Below are 20,122 nucleotides of genomic sequence, written 5' to 3'. Positions count from 1 at the left end.
ACAGCAAATAAACAATGAATAAACTTCCAAACATCTCTAATTTTGATGTCTGAAATTAATCTGGAAATCTGAACACCTGAAAACGTGATTCCCAGATCAAGAGAACAGTGTTGTTGTTGCTTAAAAATAAAGCTTCAGCAGAGCCCCACGAGGCAGGTTAAAAATGGGCAGCTGGGGTAAGTGCACCACGGCAGTCCAGATTGTACCACATGGGACCAATTTGGCAGCCATTCTAATGGGAGTCAATGACAGCCACACCATTAGCTCAGAAGAAAAGAAAACTTTCATAAAGTCAGCCTGGAAACGCCTGAATAAACTTCAGAGCTTCTAAAACAGTTACTATGGAGTCACTATGGAAACAAGCAGTGAGTTAAGCAAAGTGCTAATCTCAGCAAAACACAAAAAAGAATGCTTATAGTCATTTAGCTTCTTTATTGCAAGGCTTGGTGCTGAAACACAAGGCTGGCTTACACCCTGAGGTCCCAGACACTCTTTCCTTGCTCAAAAATACACTAGCACTCAGCTTACTGTATGATTGAAGGACAAATTCAGCCTAACAGAAGCAAAGCACAATATCAGTGTTGGTCTCCCACAAGCCAGCCTCACACATTGGGCAGAGAAAACGACAACCAAGGTGATTTCAAACAGTGGTTTGCACATCCACCCTGGATCTGGGGGATGTGCAGTCCCAGGGGCAAGTGGGACAAGGCATGTGGTCAAAACGTGCCTCAGGCTTCCCTTCCAGTGAGTGCCAAGCAACAAGGAGGCAACTGATACCACTCCATCACACAATGCACATCACACAAGCTGTGTGAGTAGCAAATACAACACATTTGTACGGGTTAATGCAAGCTTGCACTCTGTGCAAGTGGTGCTGCTGTTCAGCAGGACTCTGGGAAAGCAAAGCTGAACTACTCATCTGCAGAGCAGAAAATCCACAACACTCACATGGCCACTGCCACACACATAGACCTGCTTGGTTTTTCTTGAGGGAGGAAAAAAAGATGTGGCAGGGGAAGGACCTAAAACTTTCTCTTCCCACCAGTACTGTACTGAAAGCAGCAGATCACGTGGGCTAGAAACATTTACGCACTGCTTGCTTTTTAGTAAACAATGAGGAAAGAGTACATGGACTACACTGAAAACAGCTGTAAAAACATTTTCCAAACTGCTGCAGATTTCTTTCTGAACAGCAGCATAAAGGACTGACACCAGGAGAAAGAAAAGGGGATTCAGAGCAAACTTTCAGCCTGCAGAGAAACACGTTTGATCACTTCAGAAAGTCAGGTATTTGACAATGAAACTCAGCCTGGATCGAAACGTTTCCCAGCATTGACACAAGCAGGACCTGTGCACTGGTACACAGCTAACCCCAGATATATGGCCAGTGTAGCATCACTCTCCTCAGGCAGCCCAGCAACATGTGCAAGTGCTGAAACCCATTTCTGTAAATACACAGCAGTTCCAGCATCTGATTCTTTCCACTCTCCAGTATCCATACTGGGAGCTCAAGAGCACACCTTAAAGCTCTCACACAAAAACCAAATCACACAGCATCATAATTACTCCTCAGATTACAGAACTGAAGTTCACTCCAAAATTCTTGTGGCCAGAATTCCAACACTCCTGACATATTACCACAAATGTTTTTCACCTCCTTACACATTTTCACAGGACATAATGGTTAGAGGCACATGTCTCCTATCACCATTCTGAGCCAATTTTGTTCCAGGCTGTTCATGACTTGTTTGTGGTCTGTTAAACTCTGCCCTTTGGGAAGGGGTGGAATGAATAGCTAATTCATTACTAGTGAAATTTCTGACATTTATTGATGATGAGAGGCTATCTTGCAAGAAGACACCAAGTTCAAATTTTCACATAGCAGTAGATCATACACTGATGCTGAACACCATGATTAAAAGAGTGTACAGCAGAGTGGTTAAAACAAACTAATGTCCTCTGAGCACTTCACATTACTGGTCACAGGAGAAGGAAAAGCATCAAGGAGCTCCAGCAGTGTAAACATGAAATGCCAAAGAAGTTACTAAAATAGTATTTTATTTTATGAATAAAAATTAAACAGAATTATGGCATAGTTCTATTTTCTCTTTTTTCCCGTTGCCTTTGAACTATGCTGATCATCTCTTTTTGAACCAAAGCCATATCTACCATTCTTGTGCTGATCCTGCCACTCACTCTCCAGCTGTCTCAGCATTTCCTGTGTCAGAAGTCCCTCCCGCAGCAATCTGTTGGCAAGAGATCCACGTCCATAGCTTTTCAGATCCTCCTGCCTGCCACCAAGCCGAGAGGGTCTCAAGTTCTTCACTCTTCTCAGCCCTGCAGCCTCCACTGCAATGGACAACGCCTCTGTGGAGGCTGCGCCGTGACGGTCTGACTCCACCCTGGCGTCCCTCTGAGTCCTTGAGAGAGGAAATTCTTCTGACACCACTTCAGCTGTGCCAGGAGCGGCTGCAGACTGGGAAGCTCGGATCAGCTTTGTGATGTTGCAGACACCGATTTGTATAATGTTATCTAGTTTTTTCTGGATATCCCTTACAAGGACAGCGTCAGGGAACATATCCATGAAGCGGTAACTGAAGAGAGGCAAAAGAACACACATTTAAACCTTCTCACTGGGACAAAAATGGGATATGTACTAAGTAAAAAGAATATTCACTACATGTTGCATGGGAATACATATTTCGATTTGCATTTCAGCTGCTCCAGTCCTTGTTTCTACCTTTCTCCTTCTGTCAATCACAAACTGCTGTCTGCAGAACTCACTCCCTCAACATTGCACTTGTCAAGATCCTCTAAAAGGCCAAAGGAGCCCATCCTGCACCACATGCACATGGGCCTGAAGACACTGCACTTCTAGCACTGTAAGTCATAAATAATAGGAAAAAATAAACAGTCTTCAAGTACAAAGACAATACCTTAACCACAGATAGAGATCAAAAACATCATGCACAGCTTCAAGGTGTACAAGTTCCTTGATGTTTTTTGGAGCAGCTAAGGGCCACTTGGTGTGCCGGCAGAGCCAGTCGAAGGTCAGAGGCTCATTTCTACTGAACTGTCGTGCAAACTGAAAAACAAGCAGATTCAGTCAAGTCCTCAGTCAGGAAAGAAGAAATCCCCAAAGAGTTAAATTCCCCAGAGTCTGGATACATAGAATACTCCATAAAACACCTGCTTTGTTTTACACAACCCAAATGCCACACATTCTTTTACTTAATTGCTCAACACAAGAGTCACCTCTCCTTTCCAGGGCCTCATTAACACAATTTGTCCATGGGCCATGCACACAGTTAAGCAACAAAAGCACAGAGCTATCCAGAAAAGCGTAACACTGAAGGCATTTGATTGCATCTAGCAAAGCAGATGGACTTTGTGTCTTTTTTAATCCTCCTCCTCCTATGTGGTTAATTATCTTGTTTCAGGGTTGCCAGAGTTTAGAATATTAAATGTATTCCCTGGTTTAGGAAACACACTACCGACAAACCAAACAGAATTATCTGCACTAGAAATCCACTCTTCTGAAACCAAGATACCTCAGCGCTTCAACTAACAGAAAAACAAGTCAAGTAAGATTTAAATCTAAAATTTTCAAGAGCATTGATGACTTGGAATAAGTGCTTCCTAATTGGCTAATACTAAAGTGGATTTTCTTCGCCAAGGAATGGGGCTTAAATTCACACAAGCATTCACAAAAGCCTACCTCCCTCTAACATTACATTATGCCCCTCTGCACCTTCACTACTTGGAATCCAAAAGCTCAGCATTTTCCTAATGAAGCTTTTTTTTCAACTCTTTAATCAATCACTCATTTTTTAAAGATTATTAGCAGGGTTCTAATATTTGTGACATGAGGGCACCACATCAGTTTCATTTTTATACTATTTCATTTTTAAAGTTTGTCTTTAAAAAGGGAACAACGGCAATACCGTCTAACAAAGTAACAGTCCCAAGTGACATTATTATTATTAAACGTGCAAAACTGAAAAAAATCAGCTGACTACAAATTCCTCAAGATAATCACTCCTGGGGCACAGCAAAAAAAACAATTCATCCAGGCCTGAAAAGTAAAGTGACATGATTCTGAGAGCAACTTACAGCTCTGCGTTTTCTGAGGTTTAAATTCTATGTAACTGTATTACAGCATCAGCAATCACCCTTAATCCTACATTCTCTTCTTCTCTTGGCAAGCTACCAGCTCGAAGGAGCGGTAACTTGGTTTTTAATGACTGCTTTCAGGAACACACTAGTGCAAAGCTTAACGGTGCACAAGTGACTAGGGAACACAAACTCATCTCTCCCAGTCCAGAGCTGACAGACAAGGACAAGCAGTAGGATTTCCAGAGGCAAACAGCAGAGAAGCTATCCAAACTTTAACTTCCATCATGAGAACCAGTTTTCAGAAGTTAAAAGCCTCGGTCAATAAGAACAGTCAAGAACTCAGTATGTGTCTGGCTATTTTATCTCTCTTATACTACCTGTGAGCACTTTAAGAATGCTCTCAAATGATCTGATAGCAAAGCCCACAACAAATACAGCAGCTAGACACAGTCCCAGTGCACCAAAACCCTCTTGGTCCAACATAAACACATTTCTGGAGGGAAAAATAGCTGACCTTCAACAAAGTGGTACACACAAAAGGCTCTTTTCTGTTCAAGGGTGCAGTGCAAAACACGTATCGTGATCGCAGATTGAGTGGAATGTGCTGGATCATATCTGCTAGAAATTTAAAGTCATCAATATTGCAGACAAAGTACATCCCATCGACTTGTGAGAGGCTCACAAAAATATCCTGTGGAAACAAAACCAAATGTAACAATGTTATTACAGGAGAGGGTTGTTAAACTTTGTCTTACCAAACCAAAAAATTATTTAGAGTTTGAAAGACTACTTATACTGAAAGAGTAATTAAAAATCATCAAATTTGATGACAGTAATAATAAAGTGGGCAGGAAAGTTTCCCATGCTCTTTTAGCAGAATTTGCATTGAATTCTCCAACACAGGATCAAAGACATAACACACTACACTTGATTTAGTCAGTCCCCCAAATAAAAAAGTACTGGAAGGGTACGTTTTAGTTACAAAGAACACCATCACAGGAACCAGTTGCCACTACGTTTAGAAATTTCTCCAGGTTTGTCCCTTAGCATGACCCAAAAAGCTAACTTTACAGCATACAATTCAACAATTGAGGTATTTTTAGCTCAATGTCAGAATCAGATCTATTTTAGGAAGAAAGAAAACACAAGCTAAATACAGTATTCCAACAGAGGAGTTCAAAGAAAACATGAGACATACAAGGTCTGGAGAAATGGAAGATGCAGTGCACCCTGCAGGGGGAATTTTATGGACCCCCAAAATTATTTCTCTAATGCAAATCTTTGAAAGATTTTTTAAAAATATCTTTAAAGAAACTACGAGCTTTTTAACTAAATATGTGACTGAATATTTAAGAGATCAAAAACAACACCAGGTTTTTATCTTAACACTGCTATGCTAGCCCAGAAATTGCTAATTTAAAAATTTTAAAGATGTGTTGCTACCCTACCAGGCTAAGTCTTCCAGGAGGTCTCCAGGTATAATGTCTTTTTTCAAGGTTAGAAATATACATTTTGCTACATAACAGCAGATCAGCAGGAACAATAATGCACATTTAAAACAATGAAAGCTGCCAAGTATTTCTGTTTACTAAAAGCTGTGATCATGCTTTTTCAATATAGTATTGGAATCTTAACTTCTATTTTTTTAATGTTTTTGTACATCGAAAAGAACTAGTATCTATCTAAAGAGGAGATCAAGTCAATCCCACAAAAATCAATTTTCTAAAAGTTCCACACTGGTTTACCACAAAATCCACAGAAATAGGGAAAAAAAATCAGGTAGCTTTCAGCTATGTGGAAATCTGACAGGACCCGTTTTCTAGAAATTTTCAAATAATTTATCTAAATTTAGATCTCTAATATCTTCAGCCTCAGAACTAAATGTCTACATTTAAAATTCAGAAAAGCTGGAGTGAAAAAGCCGCTGCACAGTATTAAACACATGTAAAAATGACTGACACATTTCAAAGCTTCCAAGTTTAGCACAGAAAAGTTAAACATCCTAAACCTATCTGCAGTCACTTGTGTGGGTAGACAGAAAAATGCAATGAATAAAAAATACACACAAGGCTGTCTGTCAGGTCTGCCAAGGGCAGGTTTGTACAAAGCAGTGACTATTAGTGATACTTCATTTTTAAAGCAAAAGCTAGGATTTTGATCATTCTTACAATTAAGTTGGACAGAGTGGCATCAGGAAGATGGTAAGCGAACATTTCAATCTGCTCAGGAGTAGGATGCAGGCCAGCTGCCTAAATGGAAAATAAAGAAAAAAACTACAATTAATTCTCAATATTGCTTTAAAGTTAATGTACCAGAAACAACATATTGGAAGACAAAATGCAAGAAACCAAAGTACCCTGCAGACTCCAGTTTATTTAGCCCACTTAGCTGAAAGTTAAGAACTTTTGTGTTTGAGCTTTTAATTCTTAAAAGAGCAGATTGAGTATAAAAGCAACACAGCAAGTCTCCAAACAGGACATGTATCCCAAGTCACTCTGGCACAACACACCTCATTTTTATTACTAAATTGCAAACAGACAGAAGGAAAAATAATATGGGATCAGAATATCATAAGCCAGCCCCAGAGCACATCTGTCTCAACCGGGTACTGAGGTTCTCACCTGCACAGGGGGCACAGGCTCGCTCAGAATCCCCTTCAGCTGCGCGAGGTCATCGCGATGCATGGTGGTGACCTCTCCCTGTTTGAAGGAGGAGCCGAAACGCCCAGCCCTGCCTGCGATCTGCAGAGCCTGCGAGGTGGTAATGGAGTCTATTTCCTTCTCTCCCTTCTCATTGACAGTCGGCTTTACTATGGAGTTAAAAATTATTCTTCTTATACACCTGAAGAATTTCAACAGAAACAAAGAGGAATCCTTTTTTGCAAATTACTTCCAATATGAAGAATTAAAGCTTTTACTTTTTAAAATGCTTTTTTTCTCCTCTATAAATTAGGGTATCACAGATACTACTTATGGACACAGCATATTCTAAAGGGCAGGAGAAGGCTACTGGCTAGTTGCAGGAGGACCATCATCCCTGCACACATCAATCATGTCCTAATTGCCTCCCAATCCATTCACCACCACCTGCCTCAGCAGGTTGTAGTGATGTGATTGTATGTCCTTCACCAATTAAATACATCTGACACTGGGCTGAACTTGCTCTGTGTTCCAGAAATGCAAGAGAACAGTACCTCTGACAACCCAGCCCATATGACTCCAGCTGATCCAGCAGGCCCTGTCATCCACGGCCAACTATCACACTGAATTAGGGCCAGGGAGCCATTTAGTTCTTGGAACCAGTTTTAAAAATAAAGCTTAGTTCTGCTTAACCAAATTGATCACTACTTCAAAATTGAAATGTATGTACTGTGTACATACAGTATACAGCAGTACTGTATATCTGCTCTGTAGACATAGCAGATATTTACATGCGTTCATCAGACTGGGAAGATAAAAAGCAAGGAAATTAATGTGGGCATCATATCCAAAGGAAAATAAAAGTACTGCAACCTGCTGCAAGTACTTACAAATTGAGTCCCATTCCAATTGCATCTGTAGCAACTAAAATTTTGCATGGATCATCAGGATCATTGAATTTCTTTGCCTGTTCAAGCTTTGTTCCTAAAACAAAATGACAGAACATTTCACATAGCAAACTTCATACAAAATAAAGACAATGCATCATTAAGTCCGATGTCATTATAATAGGCTGAAGAAAAAGATAAATAAATTGGTATTTGATTGGTACTTGGCGGCAGATGAGGGAAGAGGGCAGGAGAGATTTAAATCATTCCCAGAGCTGTGGATAGACCTCCTTTAATTATATCTATCTGAAGATCAAAATTAAGTACATAACAAAGGTCTAATCCCAAGATTAAAACACCAGTCAATGAAAGCCGATTACTTTCTCTAGCTATATAGAGAAACAAAACTAGGAAACTTGCACTGCTTTATTTTAAAATAAAGAAAGTAGAAAAATAAATGAAGTACAATGGGGTTTTCTCCTAAGAAAAGCAGCAAGAAACAGAACACCCCCTGAACAATAAAAGCAAGAGTGCTTTACCTGGTGGCAGACTGCCGTATATGACAGCACATTCTAATCCTCTGGCTTCAATCTGCCGGCTGACAGAGTAAATGTCATTCTTACTGAAACAGACGATGCAGTCCCCAGGACGGAGGTTATCCAAGGACTCCAAGGCATAATCCAGCACAGTCAGAGGAGTCAGTCTCTCGTAGTTTCGGACCTACGATTGAGGTTGTCAAAAAGGGTATCTTTTTAAACTCAAATTCCATCATATCGAGACTAACCAGCAATGCACCCTGTCAAGCCAGCAAACGCGAGAGCACCGTGCCTTCCTGGAAGATCAGAGCTGTAAAAGTCTATAAGCAGCTGTGCCAGCTGCAGCATCCCCTAAAGGGAACTCATCAAACAACTTAAGTTCTTTCAGAAAAACAGTACCACTATTTAAAAAGGGAAGGAAAGAACTTGGCAACATCTTTGCTCTATAGAAATTGAGAAACATTTTAACAAGACTTCCTGCAGGACAACTTTGAGCAGTGATATCCCCGAACAGACCCTACATCTTTCCCTGTTTTACAGCAAAGAGAACCCGACATTCTGTACATAGCTTCTCAGAATTACTTACTTCAACTTCCTCCCCTGTAGTGTACATGAGCTCTGTCACCAAGTCAATAGCAGCAGGTTCTCCACAAACGTGGATTTCTTCTGCACAGAGGCCTGAACAAAGTCCAGTGAAATAAAAAGCAAAATGTTACTTGTTTATATACAACAGTAGCTTCAGCTGGCTCTTAAGGTATCAAAAAATCATATTTTGGTTGCTAAACACAATGAAGACTGTATTCCACCTCCTTCAACGATCCAAAATGTTACTTGTTTATATACAACAACAGTTTCAGCTGGCTCTTAAGGTATCAAAAAATCATATTTTGGTTGCTAAACACAACGAAGACTGTATTCCACCTCCTTCAACGATCCAAACTTGCACCTAAAGCCTCTCCCACAATACACTACTTCCCTAGAGCTGCTCTTGATCTCTTACCAGCAGGTGATATTGGCAATTCCTTAGTGTGATAATCAGAGCAGCCAATACCTCACTGCACCCTCTCAGCCAAAACAAGAGGCTGCGGTGAGGCTTTAGTACCCTCAGTACTGAAGGGTTCAGTACCCTCAGCCACTGAACAAATGCAGCAAAGCTTTGAGGATGTTTTACTTACTACTCATGTTTTACTAACTCCCAAACCACAGCAGAACTGAGGAGTTTTGTTTGCTGCATGAATCCACCTCTAATTCAGTCACAACAGGAAAGGGAAAAACAGGAAGTAAAGGAAGTGTGACAAATCTGCTTAACTTGGAATCAAAAGCAACAAAAGGGAAGGTCAAGAGGGAATCAGATTCCAAACTTCTGCTCCGAATACAAGGAAAAATGTTTCAAAAATTCCTCTAAAAAATTCTAAAATTATCAAAATAAGCATTCTTGTAAGAACATAACAGATTGATGCAGCTCTATAAATGAGCCATTTGAAATTAACACTATAAAATATTTAAAGTCACCATTATTTAGCATAATCTCTACAAAGGTAGTCTCTTGAAAACTGGTGTTGTTTTAATTTAAACAGAAAAGCATACTTCTTGGAAAGAGTCAATGTAAAAGGACAGCACAATGTAGTACAGACTCCCTATGATCCAAGGAAGGAAAAATAAAAGAGGCATCTGAATTTTAATTTTAAATTTTTAAAAATTTAAATTTTTAAAGAAATGTAAAAACCCATTTATTAAGCAAAAGATGACAGGTATCTTCCTGTCATGCAGACAAATCCTGAGAGTATCTCAGAGGCAGAGTATCTCTCTAACTTGCTGTGTGAAGATATGAAAACCAAATACTTTTATTTTGAATCACATAACCACTACATGACTATGCCAACTGCTAAGCTTGAATTTCATGTGCCATTAAGCTAATTCATTGCCAATACAACCAAGCTTACCTAGAAGAGCTCTTGTCCAAGCCCAGCCTCTGGCAGGATCTCTAATCATCTGAATTTCATCGATCACAGCAACTTCATCTTAAAACAAATAAAAAAAAATATGATGCACCAAGGAAGAGCATCTAGAACAGCAGTACAAGACATGAAGGAACTGAAGAAATTCACAGGTTTCCTAAAGAAGGTTGCTCAAACAAAGCTAATTCTCTATCACCAAAAAGCTATTTTGAGATGATCCAGGTTTCTTCAACTGCTCTATCATAGCTCAGGAATTGTTCAAATAAGAGTGAAAAGGAAGAGCTCAGCTACTTTTGAGTCAAGGAATAACACACACACATACAAGGATACCACAGATAGGACAGAAACAATTCTGTGTACTTACAAGGTGTATTAGTGCTGCACATTTCAATGGTACAAGCAATATGAGGAGCCTGTCTGGAGTCTTCATTGGCAAACACACGTTCTTCTCCTGTCACCAGGTCACAGGGCACATTCTAAAGGCATTCAGAAATCTCAGGGTAAGTTTCTCGAACATGAAAGAATCCCCTTTCCAAAGAGGACAAAAACAGTTTCTTACAGTAGTTTCTAGGACAGCGTAAAAGAAGCAATCCAGGAAACAACTACTCAACCTTGAAAGACTTGTGCCTTTTACTTAAGTCCTGTCAGAGTGGAGGTTTAATGAAGAGGGGGTATCTGTAATTAGATGCCTTCCCCTCCCTACTCCTGTAGGAGGTTACATCTTCCCCTGAGCATTTCAGAGCTGTCACATCTGCCACAAAAGAACTGCTGGAAGGGGCTCATAAAGCAAGGCCCAGCAGTGAAGGAGCCTTGCAGGCTCCAGCCAGCTCCAGCTCTTGGGGCAACTGCCCTACTGCCAGCCTCACCTGCTGCTTTATACTCACACAGCAAGAGCTCATGAGGATCAGCTGTGAGAGACAGCTCAGGCCTCAGGATAAGCTGAGGCCACCACCCTGCCAGCCCTACCCTCCTTGGTGCTCATGGATGCTCCATCCATACCTACTGTCACCTGCAGAGCCCAGCTGGAAGCCCTGTTCGAGCCCCAGGGGCCTAAATATGATCCAGGAGCCAACCACTGAAAAGCTGTCACACACACTAACTAACTAACACATGGGAGAAAAGATTAGTAATCCCTAGCAAGGAACATCACTGCATGGTACCCACTGTCACTCTGTGAATACATGTGCTATTTCAGCTATCTCCTAGGATAAAACAATCTTTCTGATGTGTTGCTTGGACAGACCAATACCAGGAGTTAGAAATTCTACATTAAAAAAGAGAAATCACATCATCACTACTGTACACACACACTGTGCTGTGTTAACATGTGATATGTGGCTGTAGTGCTTCAGAACTAGTCAGGTTCTCTGCAGCTGGAAACACACTGGTGAGGAGCCTTCAAAAATATGCCAGAAGCAATACACAACACTAATGAGAATTTCCTCTGGGGACCTGATATACAGCACTGAATACACACCTGAGCCTGCAGAATTTTTCAAGGACAGTGAAGTGAAATATATTTATACATTTGGAGAAGGTTGAGGGGAGTTAAGCAAGGGTAATTTTTTGTGTACAAGCTGTAATAAAGGTCATGGGCAAAAGAAGGCATGGTCCCTATGCTTAGAAATGTATTAGTAGAACCTGGCTAACCCAGGGAGCAACAAATTGCAGAAGGACAGAGGCAGGTTACAGGGATGATTGCACAGGACATGCTCTGGGGACAGCACTGTTCCCCTTGGGGAAATGATGATCCATTCTGCTCCTAAAGCAGAAATGCACAACTGATTTCACATGAGCTGACACCACTGCAAAGCAAAGGCACAGGGCTCCAGGGACCACCTGGGGCCACTACAGAACTTTACAGACACGCATTCATGAGACTGTTCCAGTTCTAAGGATGTTGGTAAGTAATATGACATACTGACAGCATCGTTACTCTTTTGGAAGATCTCATGAGCCAGAAGTTTTAGTGGACCACAGTATATTCCAGATTTGGCCGACAAAAATCTCTGGATAGCATGGTAAGTTTTTCCACTGTTTGTAGGACCGGCATGGAATATTATCTTTCTCTGAATAGCCCTGGCATCTGGATACCTAAAGCAAAGAGAAAAAAAAGCAGATCTGTTGAACATTTATCTGGACACTGATTCAGGAGAAACTGGAAATTAGCTTAAGCATTTATTTATTAATAACTTTAATGTGTGTTGAAAGCAGAAATATCAAGTTCTTAGAGACAGTACAAAGAGGTTACTGTGTCTTACACATTAATCTTCTGAGTCACACAATGCTTTCAAAGATTCAGAGTGAAATTCACACATCGTGTTCAAAATATTTCTCATTATTCCTGCAATTCTCTCTCCTTGAGCTTATCAATATTTTAATATTTGATGTGCTACCTCCCAAACACATTGTCAGAAAACATCTTCCTGGAAAAACCACACCAACTCAGTGACTTTCATAGCTGATATAATCTTATTTTCTTTTTAATTCATTGGGATGTATCTTGTAAAAAATACAAGAGTTCCTGACACCAATTATTGCAAAACCAGAGAAAAGCACTGAAAATGTAGCACAATTACACTAAAGTCCACAGACTATGGAATTCTATGAGACTAAGAAAGCAGTGCAGCCACTTCAGCACACTGACCAGTTGGGCGGCAGCCTCAGGTCGCTGATCTTGCGCAGATCGTCCATGCAGTCCAGCATTGGGAAGATCTGCTTGGCGTGCCTCAGGAAAAATGGAAACAGATCATCCACGTGACCTAGGAGAACAAATGCTTTTCAGAAAGGTTCTGTGCTTGTCTGAGTGTCTACATTCGTTATAAACTTTGAAAAAGTCTTTCCTACTACTTCCACCCCACACTTATGTAATGCTTTCAACTTCTGGCTCTCTACAAAGTTCAATAATTACTTCAGTGGTAGAAAGGGAAATTAACACAAGTACATGGGCTCATTTAGCAATGGAATACAAACACAATAATATGAAAAAGTGCATGTCATTTCAGTACGTTCCCTCTGCTCAGCCTACTCACCTACAGAACTCCTAAGTAAAAATGAGAAACTGTGGAAAAGCTGCATGAGAAATAGCTTTTCTGTCCTAAGATTTTAGCCCCTTCTTCCTAAATTCAGAGGGGGGGTGGGGGGGGAAGGGAGGGGTCTTTTAAAGTGTTTTTATGAATAAACAGAGAAAAACAAATTTGCAGCTTCTCCAAGCTACTGAGACTCAGAATGCTGGTTCCAAATCATTAAATCAACTCAGAAAAGAAATCCAGGTTCGTTCTTCTGAATGTCTGCAGAGTAGACATGTGGGCCTTAAAGGTCTCCTTTCAGGTCACACTCCTACTGTGCAGCTCTCTTAGAATTTCAAAGAACTGTCTTGATCTAAAGAACTGTTATTATCAAACATACAAATACAAAAAGAAAAAGGAGTGGTTTGGGGTTTGTTGGAGTATTTTTGTTTTGTTGGGGGGGATGTTTGATTTTGGGGGAGGTTAAATTGAGAATTATTATTCAATTAATAAAAATTATTGTGGATTTTTTAAAAAAATTGTAGTATATTTAATTATCATCTTTGGACAAGCAAAACTCAAATTTTAAAATTTCAATACTTTTGTATATGAGGCATAATGCTCATCTATAATCAAATAAGAAGTGGAAATGAGAAAACACTGTTAAATATTTTATGCACAAGAAATATAATGAGACAATTTCCTAAGATGGGCAACATTTAAAATCTACACATTTACATTTTAAGACAAAACTAACAGCCACTGCAACCTTTAAAATCCCATCATTAAAACACACACTGTGCAGCTCAAACCCTGGAGAAAGCTGATTCTGCTGCTCTCAGTTAAGTGATTTAACAAATCACAACACAGGATGCACTAAGCAGGCAAAGACACCTCTGTGAGTGCCACAGGGAAACACAGCCCTGTCACAAAGCTGCCCCTAGAGCCACCAGCTGGGAGAGAGCTCTCCAAGTGCCCCCTGGTGACTACTGGATTTTAAAGAGAGGAATAAACAACAGCACCATTTTCATTTCAGCCCTGAACAGATGCTGCTGAACAGGCTGCTTCTTGCTATCACTTTCACACCTTTCATTTCCACTCCAGAAGATTTAAGAACAGAACATTCCCTAGGATGGGCACAAATGTTTCTGATAGGGAAGTAGGGATTTTTAATCTCTCTGACAGTAGTGCATTAATTCTCAATCATATTGAACAATAATTCTCAGTTGGGGGTCCACATGTACATAGGTAAGTAAACAGGACAAGAACAAGTAAAAATGCACTTTTTTTTTACAAGCATTCCAGATACTTGCCTGCACCACAGCATATATCATTGAGAATAATATGCAAATCAGCACTCACAGAACTGGATTCCATTATATACTTCCTAAAGCTTATAAATGCCTGGTGAAAGAGGCGAGCTGCCAAAAATAAAAAAAAAAAGGGAACAAAATTAACATGGCCAGGATCAGAAAACTCTATTTGTAAACAGCCAATAAAACACTGAAGCAGTTCATTAAAAACCTGTACCTTAATATAAGCTATTAACAGTAAATATAAAGGTTATTTGAACTAAGTGGCAGAGACAATGCAAAGAAGCAGTGTTGTGATAAAAAGATCCCATTTAATACCATATTGGAATTAAAATAGTTTTCACATTAAAGTAATATAAACTTAAAACATTTTCTTACCATCTAGTCCATTTTCAGCTCCTAGTCTTTGAATTTCTTTTCTTTTGTAGAACTTGTTTAAGTTTTTTAGGACTTCACCTGTAGAAAAAGATAACTTTTTTTTTGTTTAGTTTCCTCAAAATTTAATCACATTCTCCTGGCCCAAAGATCCTAGTTTATAGTCTCCTCACTCTGGACAGAGGGAATCTTTCCATGCCGAACAGACACAAATGAACACCCCCTAAATGAAATAAAATCAATGAGTGAGACTGGGGCTATTGTGGAGGACAACCTTCAACTGCAGCAGAGTAAGAACTGCCATGAAGATGGTGCCAGCCATCTCCCCTGCTACTTGATAGGAAACCACAAAGGTGGGAACATGCAGCTACCAAGTCATGGAACAAACTAATTAATGTTCTGGGGTGGGGTTTTGTTTGCTTTTTATCAGCGCCTATCAGGAGGTCTTAATATGAAAAGCAAATCTGCCTGGGCTACTTGGTGACAGCTTTTAATCAACACCCTGAGGTACGTTCTTCCCTCCAGCCTGCTTCCAAGATAGACTCCTCAGGAAGATCAGGTAATCCAGACACAGTTTTTTCTCTTTTCTCAGGTTAAATAAAAGGAAGGAAGAAAAAAAAAACAGAGTTTGTTCATATATATCACAAATTACTCAGCTTTCTTTGAATAAAATCTCTTATAAACTAACTAATGAACTCTTTCCCTCCCCTAAAAGGCAAGTTCAGTGTTGCAACAAAATTCTATTTACACAGGTACCCGCTGATTTTAGTGCATTAAATGTGAGTTAAATGACAGTGCATAAAGATGTATCCCCTTTTCATCTACAGCTGATCTGAAATTCACAAAAAATCAAGCAAATTTCATGAACATCTATTCATGAGCTTACACTATCCTTAAAAGTCAAGTCTGTGAAGCCTGCATTATAAAACATTAGGATTGACAAATGTAGCACACCCGGTGCCAGTCACTGGACACAACACTGTCAAGCTCTGCTCTCTGCAACTCACTCTGTCACTGTCTGACATGACATGGAAAGCTTCCCATGAAATCAACCTTAAATTATTGAAAGATTGCCTCTCTAAAAAGCTGTAACAGAGACAGTCCACTTGGCACAACGAAAATCACCAGCTGACAAGAATATGGCAAATTTAAATGCACATCCCATACCATTACAGGAGTGTTTCAATGGATTAACTCATGTTCTGAAATGTTCCCAAAGGTAACAAAGAAGCAAGGGCACCAGCAGGATTACATTTCCTAGGAAGGCTTCCACTCTCATGTTTAAGGGCCCTGAAATCAAAGACAGACTGGAAAACAGTGCAGTAAAAGCAAGCACAGGGCTCAGTGCTTTTCAGAGCTTCCCCAAGGAGCTCTAGCAACTAACACATCATCAGCCACGCAGCTAAATTCACAGCCCATTGGCCTTACTACAAGAGTAAAAGGTCAATGCCAAAACATGTTTCTATCCAAGGAAACGTGACATTGGGACCAGGCCGCCCAAGGTCACGATCCTTCCTAAGCACAAACACTTGTCTTGATAATTAGGTAAATAAAAACAACAAAGCTGGCACTGCAGCCCATGTGAGCTTATCCAAGTGCACACAGACACTCAGAACATCTGGATCATGTCTCAATCACCACCCTTTTTACCCTTCACTCCTGCTTTGAGATTTCCCTTTGTTTACCATTCTCTCATTCTAGAACTGTGTTTTAGCTCTTACTCCTCAATTACTGTGACTTCTCAGCAGCATTTCTAAGGTTCTCTGTAAAAAGACAGCCCAACAGCAGTAAAGTTCAGAAATCATTCCATTAGTCTCCAGTGTATCAGATTCCTTTAGCTGTTTCAACCCTGTTTGCAGAAGACTGAGTCCTTACCCTGTATGTCTGATGACAACAATCCACTGCAGTCAGGCTGTATGTTACCACTGGGGCAGCTGAAGTGCTTTATTTTACAATTCCTCCCCAACTATTAGACTCCCATTGCCCAGTCCAAGCAACCTGTGCATCTACCAAGCCCCCTGTTCAGGCATCTCCTGCTCCTGCCATGTGAATTGCTGCCAATACTTGGTCTTTCCTGACCTGCGCCTCCCTCAGGCGGTCAGACAACTGAAGCCACTGAAGTGACATTCAATGACAACTGAATCAGAAGATACACACACCAAAATTTAAAGCATCCATCAGCACTCACAGGGGTACTCTTCCTGTGAAGTGGTGGAAAACAGAAGCAGTGAGTTAATTCCAGGTCTGTTAGGAAGTTTTTACAAAACTGGCTTTACAAAAGTAAGCTTCAAAAAAGACCTTTAGTCTTCCTAATAGTGTTTGACTAATGTGAAAACTATAATCACTCTCACTTGAGCAAGCTAACAAGATCATATATATCACACACTGCAAGTACGCTCACTAACAAAGTTTCTTCACGAGCTGTAACCAGATAGATACGCATATTCCTTTAATGAATCTAATTCAGTACTTGGCAGCAGAATCTGACAAAGTATCTTCATTTAAAATACAAAAAAAAAACCCAGATGCACAATACTGTGTGTGGTCAGAACCTGAAGGGGGAAGCAGAGAAGACTACTTATTTCATTTTTTAAAATGGCTACATGTAAAGAAGGTCTTGTCCAGTCTTTTCTAACATTATTGGGTTTCAAAATAGCAATACTGTTAAAATATGTCATTATTTTTTCAAAATAATCTTCAATATTACTGAGAGAGCACGAGAGGCCAAACAAGTCAGATGAGCACCCCACTGTGTCGTTCACATTCTCTGGACAGGGACATAATTCCGTCTCTCAGGAGAAGCACAGAGATGTGAATGCCACACCCCACAGGTCACCTGGCTGCTATTCCCTGCCAGTCTGAGAGGAAGGTCAGGCTGTCTCAAGTGCTTAATCTTCACCTGTCCAAGCACACAGAATTTTAGCCAACTCTTCTCTCTCAACAACTTAGCAAAGACCAAACAGAATCTGTACTTATTTTCCCAGAGCGTTTTAGTTTTAGTTTTGAAGAAATCCAACATAACTGCTCCTCTAATAAATGAGACAACAGGCAATGTACAAGTAGGAAGCCATCATTCATCTTTATTGGCACCTGAGGAATGCACTATTCACATAAAAGACAAGTTTGACAATGCAGATTTTTGCATTACAGCTGTTCAGGATTCTTCATCCTGACTAGGTTTTTTTTAGCTTCCAAAGCCAGATATTCTTCTCTCCACAGTTCTGAACTATTAAGATAATTTGCCATGTTCCTATTCTCTGGAGTTAAGATAAATAATATGTGATCACAACACTTAATTATGAGAAGATATGAAAGATTTCCATTTCCACCCTTAATGCTTTCAGATCAGCAAACATCAAAAGAATCAAGACCTTTTCTGTTACTTACCAAATCTTTAGAGATCATGGAGTCATAAGATCACAGAACTGTCTGGGTTGGAAGGGACCTCAAAGACCATCTCACTCCAGTCCCCTGCCATGGGCAGGGACACTTCCACTGTCTCAGGCTGCTCCAAACCCCATCCAACCTGGCCTTGGACATGTCCAGGGATGGTGCAGCCACAGCTTCTCTGGGCCTCACCTCCCTCCCAGGGAAAAACCTTTTCCTAAAACCCAATCTAAACCTACCCTCTGTCCATTTGAAGCCATTCCCCCTCGTCCTGTCACTTCACCCACTTTTGATCTAGGCACGTTCACACACAGACAATTTCTTCGGTCTGCAACATCAATATTTGAGGAAACTGTCTTTTAAGTTGGGTTACAGTTATGGTTCTGGAATGCACAAGGCCGCGGTTTGGCTGCGGGACCGCCCCAAGCCAAGCACCTTTACCTTGACCGGAGGAAGAGGCCAGCAGAGCGTTTCCTCACACAGGGCAGCCTCCGGGCCCTAGGCAATGGCAGAGTATCCTGAGCTGGAAGCACCCCCAGGGATCATGTCCTGCACAGCACAGCCCCACGAACCCCAGCACATGCAGGTGTCATCTCACCCGAGAGCCTTTATCCCACTTCACCCCACAGGTCACACGAGCTGCAGGGAAGGACCCCCTGCTCTTAAGGGAGAGGGTCATTCTGAGCCCGGGAAAGGACCCGAGAGCAGCAGGGGCCAGTTCCCTCAGCCCTCAGGAGGGTCACGGAATCAAAAAAGCCTGAAAAGACCTCTCCGACCACCGAGTCCAACCAAGCACCACCTTGTGTGCCACATGCAGCGTGTCCCTAAACACCCCCAGAGACGGCGACTCCGCCACCTCGCCGGGCTGCCCCTTCCAAAGTTCAATCACTTTTCCCGTGAAGAAATTCCTCCCACTGTCCATCCTAAACCTCCCCCGGCACAGCCTGAGGCCGTTTCCCCTTGTCCCGCTGCTGTTCCCTAGGAGCAGAGCGCGACCCCCATGCGGCTGCAGGCTCCAGGCAGGGAGCTGGAGCAGGCGAGGTGTACCCTGAGCGTCCTCTCCTCCTGGCTCCCCATCGGCCCCCCCGCGGATTTGTGCTCCAGCCCCTTCCCCCGCCCCGCCGCCGTTCTCCGGACTAGCTCGAGCTGCCCAGCGTCCTTCCTGAGAGCTCAGCGGCCCGGAGCCGGACACGGCGCTCCACGTGCGGCCTCGCCAGCCCGCCTCCGGCGCCGGCGGCCAGACGGCGGGCGAGGCCTCACGCTCGGACCCCCGGCCCCGTCCCCTCGCGGTCCCGCCGCACTCACCCTTGTCGAGGGGCCGCGTGAGCTCGGCGCCCACGTCCTCTTCGGCCGCGTCGCTGATGCCGGGCTTCAGCGGCACGGGCACGAAGAGCGAGGTGTCGGGGGCGCGGGAGGCGCCGCCGTCCCCGGAGGAGGCCGACGATGAGGACGATGAGGACGATGAGGACGATGCGGCGCAGGCGGCGGGGCGCGCGCGGGGAGCGGCAGCCGCCGCCGCGCCGCCGCCGCCATGCCGCAGCGCGAGCCCCGCGCGCGCCGGGAGCCGCCGCAGCAGCGGCCACGCGCAGCGACTCATCCGCGGACAAGGGCGGCGGCGCGCGGCCCGCGCGTCATCGGCCCGCGCCCGCCCCGCCCGCCGCGCCTGCGCCGCGCCGCCCCCATCCCCACCCCACCCCCACACGGCCTGAGGGAGCGCGGCGCCCCTCACACACACAGACAAGGCGGGTTTCGTGAGAATACAGCTGGTTTAATAATTCAAATAGCAGCTCGGGATGTTTCCCCCCGCTCGTTATACATGGTTGCACAATCTGAGGCTGGTTAAGTACAATCAGGTTTTTCAAAATCATCGTTCCCAGGTTTAGGACATGCAAGTGACCATGAA

General features: G+C 42.4%; 1 protein-coding gene across 3 annotated transcripts; it reads right to left on the bottom strand.

The window, feature by feature from the left end:
- Positions 1–1,803: 1,803 nt before the first annotated feature.
- On the bottom strand, positions 1,804–19,689 carry SUPV3L1 (Suv3 like RNA helicase). Of its 3 annotated transcripts, XM_068196913.1 has the most exons (15): positions 19,525–19,689; positions 14,836–14,913; positions 14,458–14,565; positions 12,784–12,898; positions 12,062–12,230; positions 10,501–10,612; positions 10,122–10,199; positions 8,765–8,856; positions 8,182–8,362; positions 7,646–7,739; positions 6,738–6,957; positions 6,285–6,365; positions 4,631–4,807; positions 2,937–3,085; positions 1,804–2,594 (listed from the first exon to the last, which is right to left on the bottom strand). In XM_068196913.1, exons 3-15 carry the CDS (start codon positions 14,519–14,521, stop codon positions 2,099–2,101), a joined length of 2,028 nt encoding a protein of 675 aa, XP_068053014.1. In that variant the 5' UTR covers positions 14,522–14,565; positions 14,836–14,913; positions 19,525–19,689; the 3' UTR covers positions 1,804–2,098. The 3 variants fall into 3 exon arrangements, with proteins under 3 accessions (XP_068053014.1, XP_068053015.1, XP_068053016.1); XM_068196914.1 differs by lacking the exons at positions 14,836–14,913; positions 19,525–19,689 and having other exon boundaries at positions 14,507–14,571; XM_068196915.1 differs by lacking the exons at positions 12,062–12,230; positions 12,784–12,898; positions 14,458–14,565; positions 14,836–14,913; positions 19,525–19,689 and adding an exon at positions 10,696–10,802.
- Positions 19,690–20,122: the final 433 nt, after the last annotated feature.

This window comes from Anomalospiza imberbis, chromosome 8 (assembly GCF_031753505.1).
Source record: "Anomalospiza imberbis isolate Cuckoo-Finch-1a 21T00152 chromosome 8, ASM3175350v1, whole genome shotgun sequence".
Lineage (NCBI taxonomy): Eukaryota > Metazoa > Chordata > Aves > Passeriformes > Viduidae > Anomalospiza > Anomalospiza imberbis.
This window is presented reverse-complemented; position numbering and strand designations above follow the sequence as displayed.

Excerpts from the sequence above, each read along its gene's own strand:
- SUPV3L1 (XM_068196913.1), bottom strand. The coding sequence starts at position 14,521 with ATGGAATCCAGTTCTGTGAGTGCTGATTTGCATATTATTCTCAATGAT. Across the intron at positions 12,899-14,457 it reads TGATATATGCTGTGGTGCAG|GTCACGTGGATGATCTGTTT; the intron begins GCAAGTATCTGG and ends TTGTTCTCCTAG. Across the intron at positions 6,366-6,737 it reads AGCCTGTGCCCCCTGTGCAG|GCAGCTGGCCTGCATCCTAC; the intron begins GTGAGAACCTCA and ends TTTTCCATTTAG.